Raw genomic sequence first — 13877 nt, 5'->3', positions numbered from 1 at the left:
ATGTGGCTTCAAATATGATTCTAGTCATAATTCTAATCCTCTGTGAACCCTTGATTTCATTGTTGCAGGACAAAAGAAAGTGGTTTAAGAAAATGGTGAGTTCTTATTTCTTGATATTGATTGTAAGCTTGTGGTTTAAGTTTTTATCATTTTCAAGCTTTGGGTTAATGTACAAAATGTGGTTTAAGTTTTTATCATGTAATGAACCCTTTAACATTGCTAATGTATGAAATATAGGACAATGAGACAATGCAACATATATAGTGAGTGGGACATTTTTATAAGAGTAAAAAAAGTAAATCTAGACGGTACAAAATTACATGAATGGTCAAGATTTAAGTGTAATTTTATAAAACTCACATGAATTAGTTGTTTTAATCTTGATCATTATGATGATTAATATGTATTCCTTTCACTCTCACATAAAAGAAAGCACTTTGACTAATTATTCTCTCTATGAAAATTCACCTTTTTTAGGATTATAACTCTGACAAAGGAATATTAAGAGGCATTACATATGCTAATGAGTCACACAAAAAGATGCGAAAGAGATTAATTTTTAATATTGTGTTGTATTTTAAGCTTACTTTTCAAAAGTGCATTTGGAAGTGTTGACTGAAGTTTTTTTCTTTTCTTTTTTTTATCAAAAAAGGTCGACTGAAGTGTTAATGAATTTTTATCTCAAGTATTGAAACCAGATCACTTTTTTTTTAATTGGACACTTAATGAGAAATGTATTGACACGTGTGAGACAAGTTTTTGGAGAGTGCAACACTTCAAACAGAAGAGGAATTGGTGCTTCATAGATTTAGATAATAGGGAAATAGTGTAAAAGAGCATATTTACCTTTTTCACAACTTCTACGTCTTATACTCTGGGATCTAACTGGTTTGCTTTGTTTATTGAAGTACTGAAGTTATAGTGGCCGGAATATTCTTGTCTTTACTTACATTTATCTCTACTATTCTGATGTGAAAACAGCTCATTTTCCATTGGCAAGTATATTTACAGAATGACTTTCTATACGCTTTGACATAACATCATTTTTTTTTCACTTGAAATAATAAGGCAGTTTGATGATTAACAATTCCAGCTATATTAGCTTAGAGAAATTTGTTTGTAATGTGAAATGATACTAAAGTTATTGTGGTCGCCCCTTCCATAAATAGTTTTTCTTGATTCGCTACATTTAGGTTATTTTCCAATCAAGTCATTAATTTTTTCAATACAATCTCAATGAGATCCTTTCAACTTTGAGTGGTTAGTCTACAAGCGATGTTGGTTGAAAACTTACCAAACTATTTGTGTGCCATAGCATTCACTTAACTGGATAAAGCATTTGTTAGTCACTCTATAACAATTGCATGTGGCCACTTTTAAATGAGTTTTTGCTCGTTTAGTACACTGACAGTTGCCTAGGTTGGTTTGAAATAAGCAATGCTAATCCTACTTAGAGTTAATAAGTTATAAATGTTGCTTTTCTTGGGAGTAACAGCCACTGCGGCCCCCTAAACGTGGTAGGTGCTGTCGCTTTAGTTTCTGAAATTAAGCAATTGTTAGATAAGTCTATTAGCTACTTAGTGTCATTTTACTTTCTAAGTATGTTAGTATTATCACTTTAATCAAATCAAACAATTCTATTTTTGAACTGTTACAAAAGAAGTTTATTTTATAATGGAACAAAATGAATGAAGTGAAGTTCCTGCTTATTAATCATTGTAAAGATTCCTGTTCTTATCTGTGTCGAACCATATATATAGTACAGATATACTATAGGTATGCTTGACTTGTTGTTAATTGCATTTGTAGCCTTGGGATGAAAGACTGCGGAGAGCTCAAGAATTGGATACCTTGGTTTTACTGAATAATCTGGATCCAACCTACACATCATATGAAGTAGAGGTTTACAGGATCCAACTTTTCAAATTCTTTAGTTGTTTTTTAATTTCGACTGAAGAGAGCTTTTTTATATTTTTACTTGCCTACTTTATTTGTGCATTGAACTTTTAAAGATTACAAGCCTATAAGATTGTGATCCAGCTGTATGGAAATTTCAACATCAGTAGACACAGGAACAGTTGTGGTTTTGTATGCAATGTGGCAAATGAAGAGGGAAATTCTTCTATTAGTTGAAACTGAAATAATGTATGTGCTGATATAAAAATTTAAATGACAAAACTTAGATCAATTTCCTTACACCTTTGCCATCAGGTTCTCTGATTATTGTCCTATTTAAAATGACCCATATGTTGTGTGTGGATGTGCTATGCATGACTAGACAATTATCAAGAAATTGAAAGTTAAATTGACGTGTTGGGACAATCGGTTGTCAGATGAACTATTTTTCTTCGTAAGAGGAACTTTAGGTTTAGATTATAAATTAATCTGGCCTGTGCCTAGTGGTCTAGTTTTTTAATTTCTTTTTCCTCAACTCTTGTTCAGGATCTTGTTTGGTGTGCTCTCAAAGCAAAGGTTCAGGCAAGGATGATAGAATGGATCCCGAGTTCCAGTACATACTATGGTATTTACAAATATACCTTTAAAATCGCCAAATAGTCCCGTTTTAATTTTTTTGTGGCTCTTTTATTCCTATGATGAAACCTATAAATTCAGTGGGGCATAGTGAATGTTGTGACTTTTTAGATCCTCCATTTATTGTGTTCTCTCATCTACTGACAGGTAGAGCATTTGTTATTTTTAAAACAAAAGGTGAAGCTGAATCTGCAATATCCGAGTTAAACAGAAGATTCCTTAGTCTTGGAGAAGGGAGGTATTGCATCTCTTATTTTTATTTTTGATGCTGAATTACTCTCCTAAGTTTCATGTATCCTTTCAGTGATAATTTTGCCTGTTTAAGAACTTTCATCTAGGTAAGCTAACACCTTCAACCTCATGAAAAATTATATTATGAGGTTGAATATTTAGCAAATAGGAAACTCTGCCCACTAGCTGCATTATTGTTGAGCAATCCCGGAAGGTGCTGCATATGCTTCCTGATGTACTTGAATGTGTATTCAAATTATTCATGGTAAAGATACACAAATCGATATTGATATGTCATGCTAGATCCTTAAGCTTGCAGCTGAATGGATTTAATATCCAATTTATGCAATAATCATTATTTCCAGGTCACGGGCAGTTATGTTGATAGTTGTACACCACGTAATAGGTTCTACTTCGTTGATATCCTAATGGTAAATCTCCACAGAATAGCGGCTAAGTTTATATTTCTTCACAAAGAAATAAAAAACAAAAGCAGGGATTTTGAACCAAAGGTTTACCTTACAACATTTTATAATTGATCTTGGGGTAAGTATTAAATTATGGAAAACCATACGTGTACCATATGTTACTGGATGGCTTTGATTTTTTATAACTTTTTAAACTTTCCATTATTTATCTATATCTATCTATCTACACACAAACATATACAGACACACAATAATAACAACAAAGCCCTTATCTCACTACTACGTGAGGACAACTTTATGAATCACAAAATGCCATTTGGTTTGCTTTAAAAATCAGAGTTTCAAGAATATTATTTACCATGAGATCCAAGTCTTGTGTGACCACACATTTCTCTTAGCACTTTCATAAGTACTCCTCTCAAATTTCTCCCATGTTAACAAGTCCAACATTTACTACCTTATAGAATAGTTGGATGATAAAAATTGCATTAGAGTCTGTTACTTTGGAACTTCAAATAACTCTTCATGCCTCTCTCCATACTAACTATCTTCTTTAATTTCTCTATCATTTTTGTGTAATTGATTCCAGATATTTAAACTCCATCTTTGACCAATTTTACTTATGTTCATATCACCCATTTCTTGCTAAAATTGCAATAATGCATTTATCGTCTTGCTCTTAAGCAAAACCCCCCTTGTTTCCTCAAAGTCGATCTTCCAAGTCATTTTATAGTGCATAGTATGTACTGTTCATAGATTTTCTACAGGATTATCGCTGCCATGAAGGGAATTCTCCGTGAGCCTGACAAGAAGAAAAAATTCCCTGGCCATTTGGTCATTGACAGACCTGCGCTTCAAAGGCAAAACCAGGAGATGGTAACCTTACTCACATAATTCATTCATTTACCTATACAAGAAAAGAAGTTTTAAATTGCGTGTTTCCTGCCTTTACAGAGAAATGCAGTATCAACATCTCATTGCTCTCAGCCCAATACAATAGAGTACCCGATGTCTATTGAATGGTTACTGCATTATGCTAAGTTTAATGCATGTTGGAATGCACTATATCAGGTGCAGCATTGTGAAGAATTATTTCCTGCGTATCGCCAATGCATCGCATACTATCTTATACGCCTATTCCTGTGGCTGCTTTCACATATTTTCTTTGCCTTGCAGCGACAAATGAAGGAGATACAAGAAGTGAAGAGCAAGCTTAAAATGGACAGGAATTTTTCTGACTAGTCATTCTCAAATCGTACTCCGAAAGAATTTTGCTTTCCAACTTTTTTGTTAATCAATAGCAATCTAACCCAATTTTTAGGGGCCTGTTTAGGTTCTGTTTCCTCATATACAAGGAGAATTGTAGTTAGGATGGATGCATCTTCTCGACTTCTCCACCTGTTTTGTTCGCACCAGGGACCAACCTTTGTGGCTTCCACTCCAATGTCTCAACTGGTGTCAAGTTTTGTGCTCACTGTATACATTGTATTTTGAACAACTTTGTGTGAATACATGCAGAATTTTCTTAATACAGTAGTAGAAATTATCCTTTCAATCAAGGCTTTCTTGTTCTTGTCTGGGAAAGAGAATGGAAGAAATGTAAATATGCAACTATTTCAATATTGAAATTTTCGCCTTCAATACAGTATTTTACATTTCCTATTTCTGCTCAAATATATTCCCTGTTATCTAACCCAATTTCTTTTTACCAAAAGATTTACAATTCAATCTTTTTCATGCAATCGAATTAGTTAAATCATGGTTTATTTTCTTCACATTTCTCTATTACTAAAGTCAATCGGTTGAATCAGTACACAAGAAAGGATCAGGAGGGAATGCAGATACTGTTAGAAACATGATTATCTGTACAAATTACTAAGTATATATTATTAATAACACACGGAAATCAGTGTACATAAGAGGATATTGAGTGTGAGGTTTTTACCTTGTTTGTAGTTACTTTAACCTCTTCAATCTCATCTTTTGAACAGCTAAATACTGAATATTGATGCAGACGCCGTCCTCGCCTTCCACTCGTACCACTTTCCTTCCTAAAATGCAAGGTACATTCAACCCTTTCACATTCGAATTTATTTGGGCCCTCGATATAAGCTTAGTTACACGTTGGGCTGTTTCTTTCTACACTCCATAAATTTCTTCTCGCACCCCATTAAGTATGTGAATTTCTAGATCTTGTTTTCGGGAACATACTACACCAATTGATGGAGTGCAGAGCCTGAAAGTTTATAAACTTTGACAAAATGGGCACTCTATCCTAATATCACTCTACCTTTTTGGAAAAGCTAATCCAAAATATCAAATCTTCATTTTGGATTACCCAACTTAGAATTTTATTTCCTTTCATTTCCAGAAAAGGGTTACATATTATAAATGATTAGGTTTAGAATTTAAAACAAGTGTAAACTGAGATTGTTGAGTTTCAAAAAGAAATAGCCTTGCAAGCTGGTTTTCACGTTATAAATGATGCAATGATACACGACACAAACTAGTTTTCATTATTTGATACGTAATGGAAATTAATTTTCCTAAACTGATAAAAAAAAATTTATCCCTTAATTTAATGAAAATTAAAATTAGTTATTCTTTAAAACTTTAATCTAGATTAGTCTCTCAATAGTAGAAACATGTGAATTTAATTCTTTTAATCAAATTTTATGAAGTTTAAAACGTATAGAAAAAATATGTAAAGAGTGTAAATACTTCAAATATTATCTTGAAATATATTTTAAACATTAGATAAATTTAATAAAATTTGATTAAAAAAATTAAATCTACACGTTTTTAAAATTCAAGGTCTAAATTAGTTCAAATTTTTGAAAAAAAAAACTAATTTTAATTTTTACTAAAAATTAAGGAATTAAAAAGATATTTACTTCATAAAAAATATATATTTTGTGGAAGAAAAAACTAAAATGAGTTGCAAACAATAATACCCGATTGAAAAGGTTTCAGCCTTTCGACAAGGGCAAATAAGTCTATTCCTTCAGTTCCCCAACTCTGTTTTTGTTATGAATTTTCAGAAGCTTGTTAAAAATTATTAATCATCTCTTTTCATGAAAAACCATATTGTAAGATTAAAAAATACAATAGAACGTATTAAATAATCATTTTTAGGAAAAAATAATTTTATTTTGTCTTCTTTAAGAAAACATACATAACCATTAAATATTTAAGGTCACTGTCCTATTATTATTATTATTATGGTCCTAAAGTTTTAGAAAGAATCGCAGATTGTTTTTTTTATCCCAACCAGTCTTTCTCGATCATCCATTAGAGGTGATTATTACACAGATGCAGTAGCATCTTCTGTCACTATTTCTTGCTACCAACTTGCATGACACAGTCAATAAGACCCTTTCATCAATTTCAGGTTTTATCATGCCACGTTGGTTCCTCCACATCACACATTCTCACAACCATCTTCATCACAGAATCAAGAGGTCCAATGCATTCTCTAATTTAATTCCAATGTTTTTAATTCACTTTTCATGTTCAACAAAAGAAATTTGAACGTTCGGAATATTCTTAGTCAACCTCGTTTTTTGTTAATTTGGACTGTCGGAAAGTGACAAAAGTTGGCGAGTGGTAGTAAACCTCTGACTACAACCATTTTCTGTTTGTTCATATTTCCAAGTGTACAAAATTCAACCCTTTCGGAGAAATCAAAACCTTGCAAGTTTGATTTTGATACATGTTCACGTCTCAGCCAATGAAAATTCGTCTATGGTCAATCAAAATCTTTAAAAATATAATTATTATTTGTTTGAATTTCGAGTATGAATTTAAATTTAGATAAAAATAAAAGATAGAACAACATATAACATATTTATTTTTGTTTTAAGGTTTTAAATAAAAAGTATTGTCAGTCTCTTATGCGATTGGACTCATATTTTATTAATATTGTGTCATGTGAGTCTAAGTCTCATGTAACATCCCGATTATATAATAACAAATATTACATAATAAAGACGTCATCATTCAAATATAGAGAACAGTCAGAATACGACGTGTATGAAATTACAGTCATTCAGGACCAACAGAAACTGAAAATTTAAACTTGAACAGTTGAAAGGATTAAACACTATAAGTGTTTAATCAGGAAGCTCTACGAAGACTACTCCGCAACATCAGCAACCTCCAGCTCTTGCTTTAAGGGAAACCTCTTCAACAACGTCTGCTCCCATCCAAGTGGATGATCATCGCCAAAGAAACATACCCAAACAGCACATAACAAAACAATGCAAGGGTGAGCTAGATATAAAAAAAACATGTTATCTCCTAGTACAGTTAATTCACGTCATCATACATAGATTTAAATACAGAAATACTTAGGCATGCTTATTAAACCACAATCTACATACTCACACGACTCATCCGGATTTTTGTATAATTGTCGAACTATTGGTCGTCTCTACACTTGCTAGCTCTGCTGGTCTTTCTCTAACGCTAGCAATATAAATCCCCCAAGCTGCCTATGTCTAAATTCAAAGACTATAGACGAGGATCTCCCTCTACTCTCACCACTGACATTATTCTTCTCTACTTGAGTGTGAATAATGTTTTGAGTGTAGGGATAGACATACCATTTCGAAGCCCCTACAATTATACAGAAACAACCACGATATTCCCCATAACCACTTTCATCCATCTCTCCTTGAGATTTCCGAATCATACTCAAATTCATCATTCCCATCATATAATCACAGTAATTTATCATATTTCATACATTCTCATATTTTCTCATAGCTCACATCACTACATATATTCCACACAAAATTCTCAGATTTCAACATTTACATCAGATGATCACAATAATCTATCATATTATCTCAGAAAATTAGCATCTACCATGCATTCACATACTTTCACATGATTCATATTACAATATACATTGCAAACATTTATTCACATAATTCAATTCTAGTAAAAAAATCAACTTCGAACCTAATACTATTCATCCGAACACTATTCATCAAAACACTATTCATCCAAACACTATTCATCCGAACACTATTCATCCAAACACTTGTGGAATGAATGTCACTGGACGAGCGCCCTTTTCAAACACTAGGCCGAACACCACTTGGCCGAACGTCACCATAATTCATTGGACGAACGTCATCTAAACCATTTTGACAATACTTCTGGACGGACGCTATCTGAACGAACGCTAACACTCTTTGGACGAACGTCATTAATCGCTAATAAGACCGAACGTTCAGAGATTTCAAACTTAAGATTTATCCAATTAGGACCGAACGCTCAAGATTCATAACTTATAATATCAAATAAAGGTCGAACGCTTAAACCGAACACCTCACTCAAAATGAATACTGTTGGAATGAACGATCACTATTCACTGGACACTATTGGACGAACGCTCACTCAAACTGAAGGACGAACGCTACACTTCTATATCCAGGACGAACGCTCAAAGATTAAAACCGAACGCTACACTCACCAGAACGAACGCTCAACAATTTGGACGAACGCTCAACTATTTGGACGAACGCCAACTATTTGGACGAACGCTCAACTATATCACTGTTTGGTCGAACGGTCACTATATCACTGTTTGGACGAACGCTCACAAATACAAGGACGAACGCTCACAAAGCCAAGGACGAACGCTCACCAAACCAAGGACGAACGCTCACATAACTACTTAAGGACGAACGATCACAAAGCTAATGACGAACGCTCACCAAACCAAGGACGAACGCTCACATAACTACTTAAGGACGAACGATCACAAAGCTAATGACGAACGCTCACCAAACCAAGGACGAACGCTCACAAAGCCAAGAACGAACGCTCACCAAAGCCAAGCACGAACGCTCAACGAAAACTAAGGACGAACGCTCAACATAAAACTTAAGGACGAACGCTCAACATACAACTTAAGGACGAACGCTCAACATACAACTTAAGGACGAACGCTCAACATACAACTTAAGGACGAACGCTCAACATACAACTTAAGGACGAACACTCAACATACAACTTAAGGACGAACGCTCAACATACAACTTAAGGACGAACGCTCAACAGAAGAAAAGACCGAACGCTCGACTTAGAATAAAGGCCGAACTCTTGGTCGAGCAAATTGGACGAACGTCCAATTCAGCTCGAACGAACGCGCTCCGCTGCATCTCGCGCTCGGGCGCGAGATGCTGGGCGCGGCATTTCCAGAGGCTGGGGCGCCTGGGCGCGACAGGGGCGCCCGGGCGAGAATTCTGCAGAATGCAGAATTCTGCAGATTTGAGGCCAGAACCTCGTTTTACCATTTTCAACCCTTTTTATTAACTTCTAACACCCTAAATTCATGTTTTATACTAGATTGAACTTATCTAATTGATTACAAACGTTCCATATTCAATTCTTAAGGGATTCATACTCAAATTCAACCATAAAATACCAATTTTCACAACTTAGATATCCAAAATCCAATTCTACCACTTTACACCTATTTTGATCAATTTGATGGTTCTAACAAGTCACAATACAGTGGGTGAAACTGTTCCCAAGGCTCAATAACACTCTAGACCCCAAATACTCAAAATCACTATCTCACTTCCTCTCCAAATGACAAAAAAACTATGAAATTCCAATTTCCTTCAATTCTAAAACATACAAGATTACATACATGAATCAACACATCAATTTCAGTCCAACCATACATACAACCACAATTTCCCAGCATCCTACTCATGCAACCACTATCAACATCCAGAAAATCCAACTCCCCTTACCTCTTGAAGACTTTCTTGAATCTAGAAATGTAGTGTGCGGATCTCCTTCCAACTCCTTGAATCTACCAACTCTTCTCTTTAAGAAGTAGAACCCGTGCACTCCCAGCTTCTCCCTTCCTTCCTTAGTGCTGTGCCTATTGATGATGGAGATGATGGTGTTCCTTAGTGGTTGGAGCACTTCAAAGTGGGAAGACCTACCAAACCATCAGCTGCACCACTCTGCAGACAGGGAGCCCCTCCATTTTCTCAACGTGCAGCCACCTCTTTCCCCCTTTCCAGGAACGTGCCTCCCTTCTTCTTTTAAAATGAAACTCGGTCCTTACAGCCGCTCCCTTCCACTTCCAGGAACTTTCCTCCCTTCCTCCACCACTTTCCTCTTTTTAAAATAAAAAGGACATTCGGTCCTTACATTCTCCCCAACAACAAAATTTTCGTCCTCGAAAATTAAGCTTACCAACATAAGTTGAGATACGTCTATCTCATATTGTCCTCTAACTATTAGATAGAGTTGCCTATTCTACTGTCCGAGATAACTTTGACTAGTCTAATAGTCTTCCCTTTATGTTGTTTGGTCTGACTCTCCTCAATCCTTACTTGTTGCACTTCAACTGACAATTCCTTTCTCACTTGCACACTCTCAACCTCAAACACTGACCTTAGGTGATCTTCATGCTCACGTGAAGGAGGTAAACCAGAAACTTCTTCAGGAAAAACATCTTAAGAAGTCATTCACAATCACAAGCTTCACACTCCGATTCTCCTGCGCCGCAAGATCTGAAACTTGAATCGGTTCCATAGGTAATAACACTAAGAAGCACTATCATCTTCCAGGAGGTCTTGCCTCCAGACACTGATCGACAGAGACATACCTTGTCTTCATCATTTGAAACCTTTCATCTTAGCCTATGCTCAAACCTTTCTTCTGCGTGAACTATTAATCTTGAAACATCCAACTAAACTTGACTCTGAATCATCCACTTGTTGATAAAACTTGATCATCTCCTTCGAATTTTCACTTAAGATCCTAACAATACCAATATTCTTTCAAAGAACTCGTCCCTCACAAACCACTAATCCACAATTTTGAAAGCTCTTCATGCATACCTATTACTGACAATAACATGCTCACCATCATCTGCTGCGCTACTCTGATCCTTATACTTCCTTACTCACCAATTTATTTAAAAGAACACTTCCTTCCTGACAACTGTGATCAGCAAATGACCACCCTCGAAGAACCTGTCTCAGAACTTCTATGACCTTACCAAAACTCTGAAAACTCTTCCCTTGCATAATAGCCTTGTCATTCCATTTCCTCAACACTGTTTTCTTCTCCATAAAGCGACCATGCCCAAAATCACTTCTGATTTAAAACTTATACTTGACTATACTAACATGCCCTCTATTTCTCTTCTGCGATTCTTCAACCTTGTAGTTCTCCCTATAGTTATACTGAGTCCAAAATATTATTGCTCTAACTCAATCTTCATCTTCCTCTTGCACTGCACGACTTAAACAGGAACCACTCAAAAATTTCGAACACTGGTGTCGCCTAAGACCCCACTCCAAAGTGAATTCCACTTTTTTCCAAGTTATAAAATGCCATACTTGTTGCAGAAAACCAATCAAAACCCTTACCTCATAACGATTTATCTTCTCTTTTTCACATATTCGTGCTAACCTCTTTTGATTCTCACACCCCTTTTTTTTTTTTTTTTTCACTTTCTAATTTGATCCGCAATTGATATATAACCGGTGCCTTTTCTTCTTGAAATACGAAGCTTCTTTTAAAGACTATAAAGCACTAGAGAACTAGTTTGAAACAACAAACCCCTCTTGAATCATACCTCAAACTTACGAAAGAACAACGTCATCTCTTCTTCCTTTGCAATTTACAGACATCTAGAATTCTCATAACACTTGCTTCCACCTTTCGCTCAACTATACTTGATGCACCACCTTCGTTCTCCTTCCCTGTCAAGAAACCACTCCAAATAAACTTCAAACTTGAGCCCTTAGATTAACTCCACAAACGCCACAACACTCATAATTCTTCTTGCACTCATCCCACCCAGATTAACTTAAAACCTTCTTCTTCAAGAATTGTCCTCTTCAACTCGGAGTCATCAAAATACAAACCCTATCTTTAATCCTCTAACCTCAAGATACTCTTAACCAACAACACCAATCCTCCGACCTTAACTGAACTTACTAACTTACTGCCTTCTGCAATCTATCATTCAACATCCCCTTCTCTCTTGATCAAATTCAACCGAACACTGAACATCACCATAAAACTATACCCAAAGAAAATTAACTTTAACACAGCATGCAACTTCATAACTCTAAACATCTCAACCAACCCAAACTCCTCTGATCATTCTCGATACCCTCTTTAGCAACTTATACTACAACCACCCTTTATCATCTGTTCTAAAACCCATTTTCTCCTTTCTTCATCCACTGTGCCCTTAATTCTCTGACCTTATACTTTCTTACCAAACTGACATTCTAATGTACTCTTTCCTTCAACATTTGAAATCTCTAATCTCAGCCAATAATCAAACACTTATTCTATACGGAGCACTAATCTTGAAACATTCTTCTAAACTTGACTATGCATTATCCAATTGCGATTCATGCTTAACCACTCCATTTGATTATTCAACTCACAGTCCTATAATACTCCAATTCTCCTCATACACTTCATGTTCCCTCAACTTGGAGATCCGGCTTCTATTACACCCTCCTTAAATCCGTTCTATGCTTTACACACTGCTCCTCAAACCCTTCTTCTTCTACTCCCTATCAAGATAACGATTTCCCGTGGCCCACTTATTTCTTTCTTAATTTAAACTTCAAACCATCTATCACTTCTCTTATTCAGATTTCCAATAACTGCCGATACATTGGTCCATGTTACAAATCTCACCCAATGTTACTCTGTCGCTCACCAACACTTTCCTTTCTTCTAACCTCTGACGTTACTGATACACTGAACTAAACTGATCTCTCAAACTTTGTCACGCCCATGCTTACCCAAAGTTCATCTTATTCTAACCTTCAAACCCAACTCTTCTTGTGGAATACACGGTATCTGACCTTCTGACTTTGTTTTCTTGAAATTTTCTTCATCCATAACATTACTTCCAAACTCTAATATCTTCACTAGCCCTCCGAAGCTTAACTTTTTAGTCTTCAATCTCCTATCTTCAAGGCAAGAACTTGTCTCAAAGGCTTAACCCAATTCCAATAAAGGTATACAACTCAAGTCGTCCTCGAATATGCATTCCAATACTACTATAGAGCACATAACACTACCACAAAACAAAAACAAGACAGGAATTTCTAAGGGAAACAACACTGAAACTCTAACTCTTTCTCACCTCAAACCTTCAGAATTAAGAAAGGAAAATCATCTACGATAAAAGTCATGAGTGTGCACCCCCATTACTCTTATCAAAACGTTTTCTGTTCTTAAAACTTCTAGTCAGATACACATCTCACAATATAGACTTGAAAGAAATGGTAAATCATACCATCTACACTCAAGTCTACACAGAGAAGACACGGCAAACCCACAACACAAAGGTCATCCTAAGGATGAACTGCTCTGATACCATTAATGTAACATCCCGATTATATAATAACAAATATTACATAATAAAGACGTCATCATTCAAATATAGAGAACAGTCAGAATACGACGTGTATGAAATTACAGTCATTCAGGACCAACAGAAACTGAAAATTTAAACTTGAACAGTTGAAAGGATTAAACACTATAAGTGTTTAATCAGGAAGCTCTACGAAGACTACTCCGCAACATCAGCAACCTCCAGCTCTTGCTTCAAGGGAAACCTCTTCAACAACGTCTGCTCCCATCCAAGTGGATGATCATCGCCAAAGAAAC

General features: G+C 35.5%; 1 protein-coding gene and 1 long non-coding RNA gene across 3 annotated transcripts; one reads left to right on the top strand and one right to left on the bottom strand.

Annotated features, from left to right (window-relative positions):
- The first annotated feature begins 3490 nt into the window (after positions 1-3490).
- Positions 3491-4720, top strand: LOC108333541 (protein ANTI-SILENCING 1-like). Of its 2 annotated transcripts, XM_017569006.2 has the most exons (3): positions 3491-4067; positions 4146-4262; positions 4368-4720. In XM_017569006.2, the coding sequence occupies exons 1-3, from the start codon at positions 3972-3974 to the stop codon at positions 4431-4433; spliced, it is 279 nt and encodes a 92-aa protein (XP_017424495.2). In that variant the 5' UTR covers positions 3491-3971; the 3' UTR covers positions 4434-4720. The 2 variants fall into 2 exon arrangements, with proteins under 2 accessions (XP_017424495.2, XP_017424494.2); XM_017569005.2 differs by having other exon boundaries at positions 3493-4067; positions 4146-4720.
- LOC108333542 (uncharacterized) lies at positions 4074-5603 on the bottom strand. The gene is made up of 2 exons (XR_001832565.2): positions 5137-5603; positions 4074-4665 (listed from the first exon to the last, which is right to left on the bottom strand). It is a non-coding gene; the product is annotated as an uncharacterized LOC108333542 (long non-coding RNA).
- Between the last annotated feature and the right edge of the window lie 8274 nt (positions 5604-13877).

Source organism: Vigna angularis, chromosome 11 (assembly GCF_016808095.1).
Source record: "Vigna angularis cultivar LongXiaoDou No.4 chromosome 11, ASM1680809v1, whole genome shotgun sequence".
NCBI classification, from domain to species: Eukaryota; Viridiplantae; Streptophyta; class Magnoliopsida; order Fabales; family Fabaceae; genus Vigna; species Vigna angularis.
Note: the sequence above shows the minus strand (reverse complement) of the source record. Positions and strands in the feature narration are given on the sequence as shown.